Source organism: Natator depressus, chromosome 10, assembly GCF_965152275.1.
Source record: "Natator depressus isolate rNatDep1 chromosome 10, rNatDep2.hap1, whole genome shotgun sequence".
Classification (NCBI taxonomy): Eukaryota; Metazoa; Chordata; order Testudines; family Cheloniidae; genus Natator; species Natator depressus.
In genome coordinates, this window is record NC_134243.1 from 33545683 (window position 1) to 33563834 (window position 18152).

At 66.2% G+C, this 18152-nt stretch overlaps 1 protein-coding gene across 2 annotated transcripts in view; it reads left to right on the forward strand.

Annotated features, from left to right (window-relative positions):
- GLIS2 (GLIS family zinc finger 2) overlaps window positions 1-16097 on the forward strand; it is a 33180-nt gene extending 17083 nt beyond the window's left edge. Inside the window, exons 2-7 of one of the 2 annotated variants that reach the window (XM_074965689.1) lie at window positions 7036-7377; window positions 7682-7854; window positions 8396-8572; window positions 9406-9539; window positions 10234-10352; window positions 11004-16097. In XM_074965689.1, the coding sequence (XP_074821790.1) occupies window positions 7143-7377; window positions 7682-7854; window positions 8396-8572; window positions 9406-9539; window positions 10234-10352; window positions 11004-11812 (1647 nt within the window). In that variant the 5' untranslated portion in view covers window positions 7036-7142 and the 3' untranslated portion in view covers window positions 11813-16097. The remainder of the gene's footprint in view (window positions 1-7035; window positions 7378-7681; window positions 7855-8395; window positions 8573-9405; window positions 9540-10233; window positions 10353-11003) is intronic. The other variant, XM_074965690.1, reaches the window with a different exon arrangement.
- Window positions 16098-18152: the final 2055 nt, after the last annotated feature.

Sequence of the window (18152 nt, forward strand, 5' to 3'; positions counted from 1 at the left end):
CTCTCAGTGGAGCCCCGGGGTGCTGAGTGCTTTTGGAAGTCTGGGCCAAAGAGACTTGCTGGGGGTCCCAGAGCAGGTGGTGGGGCAGGAGCATGATCAGCTGAGCCTCCCTTCCCTCCCCCTCCCGGACTTCACCAGGAGTCCACTCTGCCCTTGGGATACCACAGCCCCCCCTCCCTGCTGTGGAGGGGCCGTGGGGAGGGCACATGTATGTGTGCTGGGAATTGGGGGAAGGGAAGGGGGTGTGTGTGGGTGCAGGGGATTGGGGGAGGAGAGGGGTGTGTGCGCAGGGGAAGGGGAGGGGTGTGTACAGTGGAGAGGGGTGGGGGTGGCTATGTTCAGTGGATGGGGAGGGTAGGGGTGTGTGCAGGGGATGGGGAGACGGGAGGGGTGTGGGCAGGGGAGGGTTTGTTCAGTGGATGGGGAGAGGAGGTGTGTGTGCAGGGGGTTGGAGAGGGTAGGGGTGTGTGTGCAAGGGAGAGGGGTAGGGGCAGGGTGTGTTCAGTGGATGGGGGAGGGGTGTGCGCAGGGGAGGGTTTGTTCAGTGGATGAGGAAAGGAGATGTGTGTGCAGGGGGTTGGAGAGGGTGGGGTGTGCGCAGGGGAAGGGGCGGGCTGTGTGTGCAAGGGAGAGGGGTGGATGAGGGTGTGTTCAGTGGATGGGGGAGGGGTGTGTGTGTGCAGGGGATGGGGAGAGGTGTGCACAGGGGAAGGGGAGTAGGGCAGGGGTGTGTGCAGGGGTTGGGGAGGCGAGGGAGTATGCAGGGGAGAGTGGGAGGGGTGTGCGCATGGGGAGGGTGTGTTCAATGGATGGGGGAGAGGTGTGTGTGTGCAGGGAATGGGGAGGGTGTGCACAGGGGAAGGAGAGTGGGGGAGGGAGTATGCAGGGAAGATGGGAAGGGGTGTGCATAGGGGAGAGGGGTGGGGCGAGGGTTTGTTCAGTGGATGGGGAGAGAGGAGGGGTGTGTGTGCAGGGGATGGGGAGGGGAGGTGGTGTGAGGGGACAGGAGCGTGTCTGGAGCACAGGGTGTGGGGCGCACTGGCTGGTTGGGGGGGCACTGGGGCTGGCTGGTGTGTGTGGCAACGAGCCCCCAGCCCAGCCCCCTGCCCTTATTCTGGCGCCTCCTGCTGGCCCGAGTGCCCAGGTCAGTGCAGCGTGGCTGGCTCCCCTGCATCTCTGCGGGAGCTGGAAGGGCCTGGGAGGAGAGGCCAGGCCAGGCTCCATGGCCCTGCTCAGCCTGCCAGTGCGGGGCTAGTCGGTGCCACCGGGCTTGGCCTGCCCTGCTGACACGTCACTCAGGGGTCCTGCCTTCCCTGTGAGTTCACCCTGCTCATTGCCAGCCCAGCCAGCTGCCCCCAGTCCTGCCCCACACCCCATGCAACAGCCTCGGCTCCCTGGGCACAGGCTCCATCACCCTGTCTGGAAGACAGGGGCCGGGGGGGAGGGGCTGCGTCTCCCCCTTGCTGCCCCTGCTGAGCTCGGCGCTCGGCCCCCTCCCCTGGCCTGTCCTCGCCCCCCACGCAGGGCTAGGAGGTGCTTTGCATTCCAGAGCGTCTGAGCCTGGCCTGGCTGGGTGCCAGCTTGGGGGGGGCGCCTGGGCGTGGGGGCAGGGACAGGCCTGCTCGAGCCAGGCAGAGCCAGGGAACAGGTGCCACACGGGCACGGCTGGCAGGCGCTCTGGCCCAGGAAGGGGAGAAGGAGGCTGGTGGGGGGAGAGGACGTGCAGGGGGGAGCAAGGGCTGGCCCCGGCTCCGCGGAAGTCTCTACTTCCTGCTTGCCAGCCCCGGGCTCGCTGGAGAGGAAAGAGCCCCCCATTCATGCACCAGGCGCTGGGCTGCAGCTGCAGACGCAGGCAGGGTGGGGGGCTGGCGCGGGGCCTGCCGGAGGGTCAGGAGCAGAACGAAAACAAACCTGGCCCACCGCCGGGGGATACTGCAGGGAGTGCCTCCCCCCACCCCAGTGCCACGCTGGCAGGGCCTGGCACAGAGCCCAGGCCTGCCCCTGGGAGCCCCAGCCCCACCCCCAGCAACCCCCCGCGTGGGCAGTGCCCACTGAGACAGAGCCTGGCTTGAGGGAACGGCACAGGGCTGGGGGGGAGGGGGAAATTGCTTGAACCTGTAGAAAGCGGGGGAGGCCCTAGGATATTTCTGCCCTTGGGGTCCCTGGGGTGCAGGATGGAACCCCCTGGGGTGCCAGTGCCGGGGCGGGGGATGGAGACCCCCCCAGATGTGGTGTCAGGGGTGGGATATGGAGTCCCCCCGGATGGCAGTGCTGGAGGCCCGAAGCTGGCTCTGCTCTGGTCTGGAGGGGCCCGGTGGTGGTCATGGGGGCAGTCCCCGGGAAGGGGAGTGCTCTGATGCTGGCACTGGCCCATCCCTCCAGCCCTGCAGTGGGGAGGGGGCTGCAGAGGTTAAGCCTGGCACAGGATGGGGGTCTGTGGAATGTCTTGGAGCTGAGACTGGGGCCCCTGTGGTCCTGGGGGCCCCGTAGGGGGGAGCAGCCAGGCCATGTGGGCCTCAGCCAGGCTGTGCTGAGTGCAGGACTGGGCTGGGAACCGGGCATATCGTACCTGCTCCCTCCCTTCCCTCTGCTGCCTCTCTGCTGCGCCCAGCCAGTGTCCCTGCCCTGCGCTGCGCCACCCCCTGCCCAGCCTGACCCCAGGCTGGCTTCATGGCCCCTTCCCCATGCCTGACTCAGGTCCTGGCAGTCCGGGCCTGGCGTGGGTCACAGGGAGGAGGTGGCGGCGGTAGCGGGCTCCCAAGGGAGGGCGCTAGCGAGCCCTGGGCTCTAGGAGGAGCTGGCTGAGATCACAGCTGAGACGAGCGCCTTGTTCTCGGCCAGCTGCAAAACAGACCCTTCGCCAAAGCCAGCATGGGCATCATGCTCTGCATGGCCGGGGCAGGGGGTTGGGGGGGGAACGGAGGACAGGGCTGGGTGGAGGTGCCAGGGCTGAGACAGCAGGGGCTCTGGGTTGGGATTGAGGGGCACTGACAGAGCTGGGGCGGGGGGGGGGGGGTGTAGCAGGCCTGGTGTGTACACAGCACCCTGCATTGTCCAGTCCCTGCTGGGCGGGGGTGAGCACGCTTTCTGGGGGCGGGCAATGGGGGCTGGAGGTGGGGCTGGATGGCTGTGGAGGGGCACTGCAGGGCTGGCCCAGTGGGTGCAGCAGGGATGAACTGAGGCAGCTGAAGAGGCAGCGTTGCTGCAGAGCCGGGGGAGATGGCTGTGGGCACCAGGGGGCTGGGGCAGGACCGGGTGTGGGCACTGTGGAGCTAGGGCGGTCCGGGTGTGGGCATTGTGGGGCTAGGGCAGTCCGGGTGTGGGCACTGTGGGGCTGGAGCAGGGCCGGGTGTGGGCACTGTGGGGCTAGGGTGGTCCGGGTGCGAGCACTGTGGGGCTGGGGCAGGGCCGGGCGTGGGCACTGTGGGGCTGGAGCAGGGCTGGGTGTGGGCACTGTGGGGCTGGGGCGGTCCGGGTGTGGGCATTGTGGGGCTGGGGCAGGGCCGGGTGCGGGCACTGTGGGGCTGGGGCAGGGCCGGGTGCGGGCACTGTGGGGCTGGGGCAGGGCTGGGCGCGGGCACTGTGGGGCTGGGGCAGGGCTGGGCGCGGGCACTGTGGGGCTGGGGCAGGGCCGGGCGCGGGCACTGTGGGGCTAGGGCAGTCTGGGTTTGGCACTGTGGGGGCCTGTGGCACATTCCCTGCTGTCCTGCTGTAGGCAGCGCAGGGTATGGGGCCGCTCACTCCCAGAAAGGGGTCTGCAGGGCCGAGCACATCCCATGCGGAGGGAGGCAAGGTGGGTGGGGGCTGGGCGTCTCGCTCTCAGATCTGCTGGCGTTGGCAGACGTCGGGGCAGTGGCAGGACGAGAAGCCCCTGGGCTGGGTGACGGGCGCCTGATCGTGATGCCCCTGCTCTCACAGGTGGTGGGCACCAGGTGGGTGATGTCCCTCCCCTGCCAAGGAAAAGTACCCGGGACCCTGCCTGGGCCGCCCAAGGCCTGGGCGGGACCAGCCACGGAGCTGCCTGGGGTCTCACTGCAGCATAGGCACCTCTGGGATCAGGCTGTGTGGGGTGCTGGGGGCCCTCCGAGCACTGCCCCCTCCTCATCACTGTCCCCATGGCCAGGTGGCGAAACTGAGTCACGGGGCGGGGGTGACGTGCGTGGGCGGGCCAGGGCAAGGTGCCCCGGCAGGAAGCAGGCAGGAAATGAGCCAGGCCTCGTGTCCACGGAGGATCCCAGGATGGCAGCACAGGGCCCGCCTGGCCGGGCTCACAAGGAACCAGCTAGCAGACGGCTGGCGGCCCGCCAGGTCCCCTCCCCTGCCCCAGGGAGAGGCCCCGGGCAGGGCAGGGCAGTCCAAGGAGGGAGGCCATGAATGCAGCTGGAGCCTTCCCAGGCTCTGAACTGCGGGAGATAAATATTTACTTCCTTCCTCCCCCTTCCCTGTGCCCAGCGCAGCCAGACAGGGGGCCACAGGCTGGCTGGACGGGGCGGGGGGGAAGGGTGTCCCTGCCCACTGCAGCGGGGCGCCCCCAGCCAGGAGCAGAGAGAGCCCAGCAGCCCTTTGGGGGCTGTTGAGGATCAGGGAGGGGGGGCTCGGTCTGCTGGCTGGGCTCTGGGCTGAGCCAAAGCTGCCAAGTGGGAAGGGGCTCAGGGCCTTGGGGCACTGGCTGCCAGACCCCAGCCAGGCTCTGGGGCGCCTAGGCTCGGCGCAAACCTCATGGTGCCCAGCAGGGCCAGCCTGACCTGAGCTGAGCGGCTCTGGGCTGGCTCTGGCGTGGGCTGGGGCTGGCAGGCAGGGGGCAGAGTGAGGCTGGCTGTGGAGTGGGCGTCTCTCGTGCATGGGAGCCTCGTGCTGGGGACGGTGCCCCCCAGGTCTGGGTCTGCCCATCCCCCACCCCTAACCCCCCGCAACCCTTCAACCTAGCAGTGTACCTGGCCCCATGCTGCCCACACACTCCCTAGTCCTGTGCTGCCCCCCCTCCCACTCCCCAGCCCCATGTTGCCCCCCTACTACCTGGTCCTGTGCAGCCCTCCGCCACCCCCGTTCTCTGGCCCCAGGCTGCCTCCCAGGCTGCCCGGCCCCCTGCTGCCCCCCTGCTCTCTGGCCCCCTGATCCCTCCTCCCATACACTCCGCAGCCTTGTGCCCCCCCATACTCCCCAGTCCCATGCTGCCCCCCCCACTACTTGGTCCTGTGCAGCCCCTCCCCCCATGCTCCCCAGCCCCAGGCTGCCTCCCACATTGCCTGGCCCCAGGCACCCTCTCCCCTCCGCTCTCTAGCCCCCTGCTGCCCCCCAAGCCTGCGTAGCTGAATACCCTCCTGGCTCCAGCAGCTTCGGGCTGGTGGTGATGGGGAAGCGCCTGCAGCCCCCTGCTAGCCCAGCTCTGGGCTCCCCACATGGCCGGCACAGGGCTGGTTCAGACTCCCTGGCCTTCCCTGCCCAGAGCCCTAGGCTGTGGGAGTTTGTCCCCCCAGAGCAGGCTGAGCTCCACGTTTGCAGGCTCCATGATGTGTTGTAGTCTCCCCCTGGATGGCAGGAGCAGCAAGGCCAAGGGCAGGCTCCTGCCCCAGCTGTCAGAGCTTTGCCTCCCGCAGCATGGCTCCGCCGAGGATCTCAAAGCACCTGACAACCCCAGGGGGCTGCGGGTTGGGAGTGAGGGGCATCAGCAGGTTGGATGCTTGCCCAGATCCCCTCCACACTGGGCCTGGCATTGCCCTGGCATCTGTGGGCACCGCATAGGCCTGAGTAACCGCACCAAGCAGAGGGGCCAGCATGTGACTGGTGTATGTGGGCCCCACCCTGGCCTGGGCCCCACCCTGCAGAGCCCTGCGACTCCTGGCACTGCCCCCAGAGCTGTGGCTGCTGCAGGCAGAGGGGAAACAGCTGCTTGTAATTCCAGACGGGTCACTGTGCTGGGGGGCTGCAGCCCGGCTCTGGACCAGCTAAGCCAGTTCTGCCGGCTGCCTCTGGCCCTGTCCTCCCCTCCCCACCTGGCAGGCTGGGTGAGGCCGGGGTCACTGAACCCAGCCCCTGCCTGATGGCTCCTCACTGATCATAGCACACCCCCCCCCGTCCGGCTTAGTGGGAGCGGGCATGGGGCTCCATGGAAAATGTAGGGCTGAGTTCTGAGCCAGGCCAGGGGAGGAGCAGGAGCCCGGCTTCTCCAGCGCAGCCAGGGTGGTGAGAAGCTGCCGGGACTCTGCCCACAGGGGGTGGGGGGAGCTTATGGGGGGGGCACTGGGCACTGTGCAGGGGAGAAAGCTGGACAGGGTGGGTGGCAGGGGCAGTGTCGTGGCACCTACTGCACCTGCCTTTCAGCTCTGGAGGTCTGGTGAAAATGGGGTTCAAGGGGCCCCAGGATTGGGCTAGCAGGGGGCTGCAGGTCGAGAGGGAGGCGCACCAGCAGAGCGGGGGGTGGGGGGGACGGAGGCCTGCCTGCAGTGTCCTACTCTCGTACATAGAACTGTTCCTTCTCCAGAATCTGCCCTTTCATTTCTCAGCCCCCTGTTAAGAGCAGGCCTAGTGGCAAGTTTTGGGAGGGCTCCTGACAGCAAGTTTTGGGGGGCTCCTGGTGGCAGGTTGGAGGGGCTCCTGGTGGCAGGATTTCTGGCTCTTGGCAGCGGGTTGGGGCAGGGTGCTGGGACAGTTTGTACAGTGGGGGTGCTGAGAGCTATTGACCCAAACTGTAAACCCTGTGTATGATGGAAACCACTTCAAGTTGGGGATGCTGCAGCACCCCCAGTTCCAGCACCTATCGGTTGGGCGGCTCTTGGCAGCATGATGGGGGAGCCTGGTGGCAGGTTTTGCGAAGGGTTCCTGGCAGCAGGTTGGGGGGGCTCCTGGCAGCAAGTTTTTGGGGGTGCTCCTGGCAGTAAGTGGCGGGGGCTCCTGGTGGCAGGTTTTGGAGCTCCTCGTCCAGATCCTGTGGCCACTGGGACAGGCTTTGTGCAGGGTGGGTGCACGGGTGGCCGTGTGTGGGTCCAAGAGGGCGGCAAGACCAATTCACCCCCCTGCCCCTCTGCTCCCCTGTAGGTTGCCTGGGCACCCTGCCCCTGCCCCTGGGCTGCAGGGGGAGCAAGCCCCAGAGGACGCCGTCTGCTCCCTGCCAGAGGACGCTGCTAGCGGCCACACCGGGCACCATGCATTCCCTGGACGAGCCCCTTGACCTCAAGATCAGCATCTCCAAGCTGCGGGCGGCACGGGAGAAGCGGACGCTGGGCAGTGCCAAGCACCGGGCCTTGCACCGCGAGCTCAAGACCCAGGATGATGGTGCCGCGGCGATGGGCCCCGGCTCACCTGGCTCCCTGCCAGCTGGTGAGAGGGGGAGGGGCGTCCAGGGCCCCACCTGGGGGGACCGCCTTCCTACACCCTCTGGTACGGACACCAGGGGGGCGCCACCTGCATGCAGTCTTGTAAGGGTGGGACCAGTGGTGAAAGAGCCTTGGGGCACGCTCTGCCCCCTGCTGGCCACCTGCCCCTGGGGCTGGGCCCACATGGCTGGGGTCCCCCAGGTTGTGCTGGGATCCCTTGGGGCAGACCATGAGCTGTGGGGCTGGGCACAGGGAGTGAGGAAGAGGGGGGGCGCTGCATCCTGCCCCAGAGGTGGCTGCATTGCAGTGGTGGGGAAAGGTGCTCAGGGTGGGAATCACTGCTCACCTGCTGGCTTTGTGCCCCCCAGGCCTCCTGCTGCCCTCCAAGTGCCATGACAAACGGGACGCCCGCTTCTCCTCAACGCCCCTGCTCGACCTCAGCCTGTCACCCCCGTCCGACCCGGACTCCCCCGGTGGCAGCACCTCGCTGTCCCCTGAGCGGCAGGGCAGCGGGGACCTGCCCATGGCCCCCACCCCCCATGTAAGTGATGTGCTGCGGCAGGGCGGGGGCTGGGGCAGATGGGGGAGCTGCTGGGAAGGGGGCTGGGGGCACCGCGGCGGCAGCTCCCTCCCCCAGCTCAGCAGGAAGAGTCTTTTCCAGATGGTTGCCCCTCTGCCCGTGGCAGCCCCAGACCTACAGCCCTGGGCCCTGCTGAGCGGGGCTGGGCTGCCAGGGAAGGGAGTGGAGGGGGGAAGGGAATGGGATGGGCTGTGGCGGGGAGGGGGGCGGAAAGGGCGGCTCGCCTGGCCTGTGCCTGCCTGGGGATGGGCAGGTAGCGGTGCGGCAGAGCCTGGGGGAGCTGGCCCCATCTGGGACGCGGGGGGTTGGGTGCAAGGGGGGGGCTCCTCTCACTGCAGAGCTTTGGGATCCAGCTGTGCAACATCATTCCTGATCCCCAGGGTGGGGCACTTCCACCCCCCTGCCCCAGCCAATGTCTCTGACCCGCCCCAGTCCCCCCGCCCCCCCAGTCCCCTGCCCCAGCTGGTATCTTTGCCCCAGCACCTTTGTTCTCCCCCTGCAGGATTTCCCGTCCCTGCGCTACATCGACGGCCTCCCGAGCTCCTTCCAGTTCTTCCTGCCCCTGGGCTCGGGCGGTGCCCTGCACCTGCCGGCCTCGGCTTTCCTCACCCCCCCCAAGGAGAAGCGCCTCTCCCCGGAGCTGCCCCTGCCGCAGCAACTGGTGTGTCGCTGGGCCAAGGTGAGGGGGGCAGCTGGGCCCCAGGGGGCTGGGTGGGGGGCTACGCCCATGGCCCCAGTCCTGTTTAGGGTAAATCCCCTGACATCTGTGTTCTAGAGGAGGCTGCGAGGGGTGTGCTGCGGGGCGGAGAGGGGCAGCAAGAGGCATGCTGTGGGGCCGGGGGGGGCAGTGCAGGGTGTCCCTCGGGGCAGAGGGGGGCAGCGAGGGGCATCCATGTGGCAGAGGGCAGCAGCGAGGGGCGTGCCGCAGAGTGGATGGGGGCAGCGAGGGGTGTGCCGCAGGGCGGAGGGGGGCAGCAAGGGGTGTGCTGCGGGGCGGAGGGGGGCAGCGAGGGGTGAGGTGCGGGGCAGAGGGGACTGGAGGGGATGGGGCAGAGGGGACTCAAGGGGTGTGCCGTGGGGCTGCGAGGGGCGTGCTGTGCGGTGGAGGGGGGTGGGGCAGAGTGGGTTGTGAGGGGCGTATTGTGCAGTGGAGGGGGGATGGGGCAGAGGGGGCTGCAAGGCAGGTGCCATGGGACAGGTCTTTGGGACACTGCCCCTCCTGGCCATTGGTAGATCTCTATGGACCACCTCCCCGGACCCAGCGCCCACAGCCTCTGGGGCCGGCCACAGCCATGGTAGGTCTGGGCTAGGGAGTGACGGGGGGGGTGGGTACGTCCTGGCCAGTCCTCGGGGGGCCCGAGCCACTTCCCACTTGATCCCTCCTGCCGTGCATCAAAACACCCACCCCTCCCCCAGCCGGGCCCCCTGCAGCCAACCCTCCCCCAGCCAGACCCAGTGGGGTTCCCCCTGCAGCCGCCATCTGACCCAACCCTGCCCCCCCTCCTCCCGCAGTGTAACCAGCTCTTCGACCTGCTCCAAGACCTGGTGGATCACGTCAACGACTTCCACGTCAAGCCGGAGAAGGATGCGGGTTACTGCTGCCATTGGGAGGGCTGCGCGCGCCATGGCCGGGGCTTCAATGCCAGGTGGGGGCCGGGGGCGGTGAGGCTGGGACAGCGAGCTGCGGGGAGGGAGGGAGACGCGGCGCGGGACCTCAAGACTGAGGGGAGGGAAGAGGAAGGAGAAATTCAGGCAGATTGCAGCTTCCAGCAAACCATGTGTGTCAGTTACACCAACAACTGTTAGTGACACACTGGCTGGTTATGGGGAAGGGATGGGGTGGGATTGGGGCTGGGAGGTTACGGGGCAGGAATGGGGGCTGGTTATGGGTTGGGATGGGGATCCGGGCTGTGTTGTTACGGGGCGGGGAGATCAGGGCTGGGTGGTTAAAGGGCAGAGACTGGGGGGTTGGTGTGGGGCAGTTACAGGGTTATGGGGCAGGGATGGGAGGATCTGGGTGGGGGTGGTTATGGGGCAGGATGGGGATTCAGTGGGGGGCAGGAGCAGATCTGGGCTCTGTGCTGATTGCCGGGTATGACAAGTCCTTGTCCTCTCTGAGCTGGGGACAGTTCCTGGCCCCCCCGGGGCGGCTGTGGTGATTTGTGTGTCCTGAGACGGGGGGGGAGGAGGGCAGCTGTTCCATCAACTCCCTGGGTTCCCATGGCAGCTGCAGCCCCACAGCACGCTGCCGGGCCGGCTCACCCCAGCCGGCTCCCCCTCTCCCTGGAGCACCATGCTGGGCTGGCTCACCCCAGCTGGGTTCCCTTCTCCCTGGCATAGGTACAAGATGCTGATCCACATTCGCACCCACACCAATGAGAAGCCTCATCGCTGCCCAACCTGCAACAAGAGCTTCTCCAGGCTGGAAAATCTTAAAATCCACAATCGCTCCCACACAGGTCAGTGTCGGAGATGGGGGGCTTGGGTGTCATCCCCTCGCACACAGGTCAGTGTCAGCGCAGCCCATGGCCTGGCGGCGGTGGCCCCTTGGCACACCTGGCCTGGCAGCAGAGGCCTGGTGGCATGCTGGGTCAGGCAGCCTGTGGCCCAGCAGCGGAGGCCCCGTGGCATGGTGGGTCGGCCAGCCCATGGCCCAGTGGCGGAGGCCCCTTGGCACGCCGGGTCAGGAAGCCTGTGGGCTGGCAGTGGAGGCCCTGTAGCATGCTGGGTCAGGCAGCCTGTGCGAGCACATGACCTGGTGGCGGAGCCCCCTGGCATGCCACATCAGGCAGCCCATGGCCCGGTGGCAGAGGCCCCGTGGCACGCCGGGTCAGGCAGCCCATGGCCCGGTGGCAGAGGCCCCGTGGCACGCCGGGTCAGGCAGCCCATGGCCCGGTGGCAGAGGAAGTGCTGTGGCATGCTGGGTTAGAATCATAGAATATCAGGGTTGGACGGGACCTCAGGAGGTCATCTAGTCCAACCCCCTGCTCAGAGCAGGACCAACACCAACTAAATCAGCCTGTGGCAGCCCGTGGCCAGGTGGCGGAGGCCCCATGGCATGCTGGGTCAAGAAGCCTGTGGCAGCCCATGGCTGTTGTGTTCCCCTGCAGGCGAGAAACCCTACATGTGCCCCTACGAGGGCTGCAGCAAGCGCTACTCCAACTCCAGCGACCGCTTCAAGCACACGCGCACCCACTACGTGGACAAGCCCTACTACTGCAAGATGCCCGGCTGCCACAAGCGCTACACGGACCCCAGCTCGCTGCGCAAGCACATCAAGGCCCATGGCCACTTCGTGTCCCACGAGCAGCAGGAGCTGCTCAAACTCCAGCAGCCTCCCAAGACGCCCGTCGCCTCGGCGGAAGTGCCTTACGTCAACGGGGCGCAGCTCATCATCCCCAATCCGGCCGCCCTCTTTGGTGGGCATGCACTGCCCGGCCTGGGCACCTCTTTGCCCATCCCCCTGGCCCCGGGGCCCCTGGACCTCAGCACCCTGGCCTGTGGTGCCGTGGGCTCTGCTGCGCTGCCAGGGCTTCCAAGCCCCATGCTGTCCCTCAATGGGGCACCACTCAACTTGGCCAAGAACCCCTTGCTGGCATCTCCCTTTGGTGCTGGTGGGCTAGGGCTGCCAGTGGTGTCCCTGCTTGCTGGCAAGACGGACATGGAGAAGTGCCAGGTGGGTGACACCAGGGTGGCCAAAGCGGGCAAAGCTCAAGGGCTCGAGAGCCGCAAAGAGTCGTGCGACAGGACTGAGCGGGCCCGGCTCAGGCGTGCTCCGGAGAGCCTGCCGCTGCTGCCCGGCGCGGTGCTGGACCTGTCCACCGGCGTGAGCTCTATGGGCAGCCCCGAGGCCCTGCCGCCTGGCTGGGTGGTGATCCCCCCTGGCTCCGTCTTGCTGAAGCCGGCCGTGGTGAACTGAATGAACGAAGCCCAGACGCAAAACGAGGCGCCACCTTGGCATGGGTCTCGACGGGTGAATCTGCCAGCGGGGTTGGGGGGAATCCGGACCTCCCGCCCCCTTCCCCTGCGACTGCCGCTTGGGTCTCGCTTGGACCCTACACGAAAGAAGAGTTCGACTCTTCTGAGAATAGCAATAATCCCCATCCCAGCCCTGCGGCCGGCCCGCATCACCGGCCCAGTGCAGGCCGCTCCAGAGGCCTCTTCATGGGACCCCCCAGATAGCTAATTGCCCCCTCTCTGAGCCAGCCACACCCTAAAGCCTCTTGCTGGCTCTCCGAGGTGCCAACACTGGCACAGGACACAGCAGAAGTGGGCTCATGGCTCTGGCAGGCGCCAGGCTGGGGCACCAGGGTCGATTGTGGCAGCAGAGCAAGTGCTGGAAAGGGACGACTGCGGAGGGACCAGAGCCAGGCCGTGGCCTTGGTGGCAATGAGGCCGTGGAGCTGGATCGGGGCCATATGGCTGGCCTGGTGTGCCATCACCCCATCTCTCCCTGGGGGCTGCCTGCCTCAGGCAGCAGCAGGCGCTGTTATTTATTTATCTCACCCAACCCTCGCTCTGACCGGTCCCCCATTGGGCCCTTGTCCCTGGTGCTGACCAGGTGCCCCCTGCCTGAGGCCTGAGCCACGCAGCCACCTGCCTTGGGATCCCAACACCCAGCCCTGTGCCCACTCCCCAGTCAGTGCCAGGTGCTCATGTCCTTGTGCCCTCTGCTCGCTGTGTGGGCGATGATGGCGTCCACGCAGCCCCGTAGCTGGGTGGGTGTGAGCGATCCCAGAGGAAGGGCCCATTGACCCCCCCTGCCCAGCCTGCGGTTCCTGGGGGCCGTGTCCCCTGGCCCCTGCAGCAGAGCTGGCCCCCTGGCACTGGCCACGCCATCTGGCCATCACACGTGGCCTGGCAGGGAGGACGGTGCCAGCAGAACCCACAGACACGGGTATGTTTCCCCACCCTTGAGCCCCATGACACAGGCAGCCCTGGGCACCTTCCTCTCTGGCTCGGGGTAACCCCCCCCCCACGCTAGGACTGGCACTGCCATGGCGCTGGGCTAGTGGCTCCCTCCACTCCAGCTCCGGTTCCCGCACACCGTGGGAGGCTGGCTCATTTCCAGAAACTCCCATGCGAAGGGCTCTAGCGCCTCGCTCACCCCAACACCTGCCAGTGGTCCTCTCCCATCACCCACCTCCCTGTGCCCGTGCCAGCCCGGCCTGCAGCACAGCCAGCGCCCCTGGAGCCCAGCGGCGCTGACCCGGGAGCAGCCAGCCCAGCCCAGCCACATGGGACCACCAGGAGCCGCTGGAGCGGGGTGTTCCCGTTCTCACCCCCAAGGTGACGGAGCTCCCACCCTGCCCAGTCTGACCCCCCAAGAGCGAGTCAGCCGGGCCCCGAATGCACCCAGCCCTCCCTGGGCCCGTGTGCCAGTGGAGGAGGCAGTGCTACTCAGCCGCAGCTGGGCTTGCCCGGTGGAGATGCAGGCGAGACAAGACCACGATGAACTTCTGGACTGCAGCTCCATCGCCCTTCAGCCCTGGGTTGACTGGACTGAGACAGACAGACGGACCCCCCGTCCTGTGGGGAGCCCTGCCCCCGGACCCTCCTCCCCCACCCCCGACAACGCATACTGGCTGAGTATGCCGCTCACCAGCTCCCGTGCCCCTTCCCCAACCTGGGGGAGGGGGGCGGGGGCAAGATTGCCTTCAGCTCTGTTAGTACCTTAGCATGTAACGCAAGCGTGCGTGGCTGGCCGGCGGCGCGGGGCGGGAGCCCCCCATCCCCCTTCCTGGCTGTGCACCCTGGCCCGCTGACTGGGAGGCGAGTGCCGGGGCAGTGCTTCAGTTAACACCCTGAGTGGGCAGATGCCTGTAGCCTCCCGCCCCAGCACTGCAGGGAGCCATGGGGTCACCGCCCACAGGCTGGCCCTGCACCTGCCCAGCTCCCATTCCGGCCAGCTGCCAAGGGCTCGTGGTCAGCTGAGTCTCATCAGGCCGGGGGCTGAGCCCCACCCGCACAAGGCCTGCTGCGGATGCTCCCCAAACTGGTTTCCCCTTTGGCCAGATCACCCTAGAGAACCATTGCCCATCTCCCAGTGACTGGATCAGCAGCTGCAACCTGCTCCAGCCCATGCCCCTGCCAGTCCAGCCCCAGTCTGACTGCCCGGGGCCCTGGCTAGCCCTGCCCTGGCACACTCCACCTCCCCGAGGTGTGGCTGCCAGGCTGCCTGTGGCCACGTGGCCTGGGCAGGCTGTTGCCCTGAGAGCTCCCCTGGGTCCGTCCTTGACCAGGGGCTGCGGCATGTGCAAGTAGGTGGGACCCCACTAGCCCTGTCCCCCACACACAGAGTAATGCCCATGGGCTGGGTGCAGCCAGCTGCCCCATGTTCTTCTCTGGCTCCCTCGATGGGCCTAGCTGTGCCCCCTGCTGTCGCTGCCCCAGGGGGCGGGTTGGAGACACCCCAGCCAGCCCTGTGGGCAGCCTGGTGAACAGCAGGCCCAGTGCCAGGCTGAGACCAAGTGGCTTTGGGTGACAGCCGGATGCCCCTGGGGCACCCGGTCCTGAGGAGGGGCAGCGGGAGGCAGAGCCTGGCCCATCAGAGAACTGTGGTTATGGGTGCCAGCTGCTGGGGAGCATTAGCTCCCCCCAGCTGGTCTCCTGCCCCCCCATGCACCCCGCTAGTTAGAAAGCTAATTACACACAGCATAGGGCCACTCTCACTGCCCATGGTGCAGCCTGGTGGGGGGGGGGCTCTGTTACCCCACAGCACTGGGGGCTGATGTGTCTGCCCCTCCCAGCCACGTGGCATCACAGCCCTTGCTTGGTGGAGGGACACAGCTGGTGAGCTGCTGGGGCCCTGCCCTGAGTGAGGGGGCAGCAAGCCAGCCTAAGTTACAGCATTAAATGTGGGGTGGCGAAGGCTGTGGCCTGAGACTACAGCTCCCAGCAGGCAGTGCACCACCCGAGCAGTGCCTACTGGGAGTTGTAGTCTCCAGGAGTCACCTGCCCATAAGGAATAGAGCCACAGCAACGTGCAGATTGGGCTCATGCCATGCGGCCTAGCGGGCTCCTCCCAGCCTGGCAAGGGCCTGGTGTGGTTGCCCCCAGCAGGCAGCAGATCTAGGCAGGGTTGGCCCCTGCACTACTTGGGTCTGGAGGTTCAGCTGTGGCCAATGACGGAAGGCGGGTGGGCTGGCTGGCACCACAAAGCTGCACTGAGCCGTTGTGGGTGATGCCCGTGGGCTCAGCCCATCTCTTCAGCTGGCGCTGCCCGGAGAGACCCACGCAGTATGTACCGTAAGCTATTCTAGACACTCCAGGACCAGCCAGGCTGGCCTACGAACGTATAAGCTACATAAACTCTTTAGACTGGTTTAGCACTTTGAGTGGCTGCTCCAGAGCCAGGCTCCTCGGGCACAGCTAGGCCCAGGCATGGCATGGCTGTGCCCACAAGAGCAGGCTCAGGCACTTCTTGAGGACAGGGCATCTCCAAGCAGCCACCACTCATGCCCAGGTCTCCTGGCCTCTCCCCTTCCCCACGCTTGCCCCTCGGACGCTCCCTCCCCCGCAGAGGGATTGCTCAGTGCTCGCCCCAAGGGGCCCCCCCCGGACTACTCCTCCCTTGCAGGAGGGGTCTCGTTGTCTTTTCTGCTGCTCCTGGTACACAAGGGGGTCCTGCGTACCTCTCCCCTGCCCTCAGCAGGACCCCTGCTCTGCTGCCACCCTCCAACCAGGAGACCCCCCTAGCCAGGGCTCTAGACCCCCTCACTGGCCACATCCTCCACCTCAAAAGCTCCAGTGCATCTGCTGGAGGGAGGGGCTTGCAGGGTCTGGATGTTACAGCACCGCAGCCCAAGTCTGGCAGGGAGCCAGCCCCCCAGAGCTGACTCTTGGGGGGAACTGGCATCATGCTTGCCAGCTCTGGGGCTGCTGAGAAGCCCCTGCCCTCTCGCCCCAGGCTGGGCGAGCAGCATGCCACTCAAAGGGTTAACAGTAGCACAGCATGTGCTTTGTGATAGACTAGGCCTGCCAGGGCCGGTATACGTTTTGTTTTTCGGTCGTCGTCGCACATTCCAGGCTCTCGGTATTTTACCCGTCTCTAAGTGCCTTTCTCTGGTAGCGTACGTTCTTTCTCCTCTCGACTCCATTGCTGTTAGCATAGCCTTTAACTAAAGAAACAAAGCGAGACGCTCACGACTGCCCCTCTCAGCCTCCGGAGGAGAGGAAGTTTATTAAGAAAACAATAAAGTGAATTGACAAGTTTCCTTGGATGTGTCGGCCTGTGATTGCTTTTCAGGGGCTCCACCCTGCTCAGCACTGCCTAGGGACACCACCCCTGTGAGCACCTCAGCCTCCCACTGGCACCTGCACCTTTAGGTGCCAGCGACGGGCACGGCCTGTGCTGGGAACGGGCGAGGGGTTGCACAGGAGCTGCTGGCAATGACAGGCAGTGGGCAGGGCAGGGCTCTGGTGTGGGGATGGGAAGAGCTGGGTTTGAGCCCGGAGCTGCTGGGAGATCTTAGACAAATGGCCATCCATTTCCCTTCTCCCTCGGTGTCTAGCTGGCCCACAAGCTCCTGCCTCCTCCCAGGTCTGGCCAGTGCCCAGCGCAACGAGGCCTGCAGGTGCTACCGAAACAGAGAGGGGGAGCCAGGACGCTGCAGCCCCCAGTTTGGGAACCACTGAGCCCTCTGGTACGGACATCTCCCCCCAGTGGGCCAGAAGGGGCCCCAGGGGAGGCAGCCAGGTCAGGCTTAGGGTTTGGGATGAACCTCAATGTTCTCAGGAGTGTCCATCTCTCTGTGCAGCCAGCCCAGGGCAATGAGGAGCGAGCGAGGGAACATCAGAGTCACGTGTGGCCCAGCTGAGTGCCCAGCACACCTGCCCTGCAGGGCCAGGGAGCCGAGAAGGGCTTGTGCAAAGCAGCACAGAGGGCAGTGCTATAAAGGCTGTGCGTGTGTCATTGTGGTACCGACAGCCCTTAGGAAAGGGAAACAATCTACTATGCCAGCTGGGCTCAGGCAGAGTTAGTCCCTCTGGTCAGTTCCCCTGGGGCAGGGCTCTCCCAGCCAGATCTCAGGACTTGGTACAGCTAAACCCACACAGGGTGTGGGCTGCCGTGCCCCGAGAGCTGCAGGATCGCGCCGCTTTGGGACCATGCCGCCTGCCGCCCCCCGGGTGGCCTGGTAGTTACGATGATCAGGAGTGGAGGGAGCACGGGTCTGACAGTTGTTGTGATCAGCGGCTGCCAGAGCTCACCTGGCTGGAGGGGTTTGTGGAACAACGCTGCACCCAGGAAATGCTCCACGCATCTCAGGGTAGCTGAACCCTGGAGTTTACGGGGGAGCCCCCAGAAGCCATGCAGGCTGCTGCCCTCCCCAGTCTGACGGGCCCAGGCAGGTGGTGACAGACCAGCAGCACAGCGGTTACAACCTCCTGGGCTCAGCCGTTCCCGTTGCGCCTACACTCTAGTTTGGCAAAACCCTCTTAGAAATGGTGAGATCTGGTTCCTGAGCCCCCTGGGCTCAGTCTGGTCCCAAGAGCCCATCTGTGCCTGGCCTTCGGGGCTGCACAGGAGTGGCTGAGAACAGGCAGCTGGGGCCTTCCAAATGGCTGGGCAGAAAATGCGTCACTGCAGCCCCCAGGTGAAACCCGCGGCCTCCTTGCCCTGCTAAACTGCTGGGCTCTTTAGGCTGCCCCTCGCCCCCAGGGAAAGCTGGGCATACAGGGGTCCAGTCAGGTAGGGCCAGCTCACACTGACTCCCGGGGGCTCAGCAGTGGGTCTCCTCGCACAGCAGCTTTCCCACGTCCTAGCAGATCTCCGCCCATGTTGTCTGACTCTTCCTCCCCAGCAGACACTGACCTAAGGCCACTGATGGACCTGGCCAGGGAGTGGAAGGGCAGATACATCTCTGAGATGGTGGGTGCAGTGGAAAGTGTCCACCCCCATCACACTGAGCCAGGGGCACACGGAAACCCTGTTTCTAGTGCAGGGGTGGGGAAACTTTTTGACCCGAGGGCCACATATGGTTATGGAAATTGTATGGTGGGCCATGACTGCTCATGAAATTGGGGGTTGGGGTGCGGGAGTGGGTGAGGGCTCCAGCTGGGGGTGTGGGCTCTGGGGTGGGGCCAGAAATAAGGGGTGTGGGGTGCAGGAGGGAGCTCTGGGCTGGGGCAGGGGCTGAGGAGTTTGGGGTGCAGAAGAGTGCTCCGGCATAGGATGGAGGGGTTCGGAGGGTGGGAGGAGAATCAGGGCTGGGGCAGGGGGTTGGGAGGAGGTCAGCGGTGCAGGCTCCAGGTGGCAC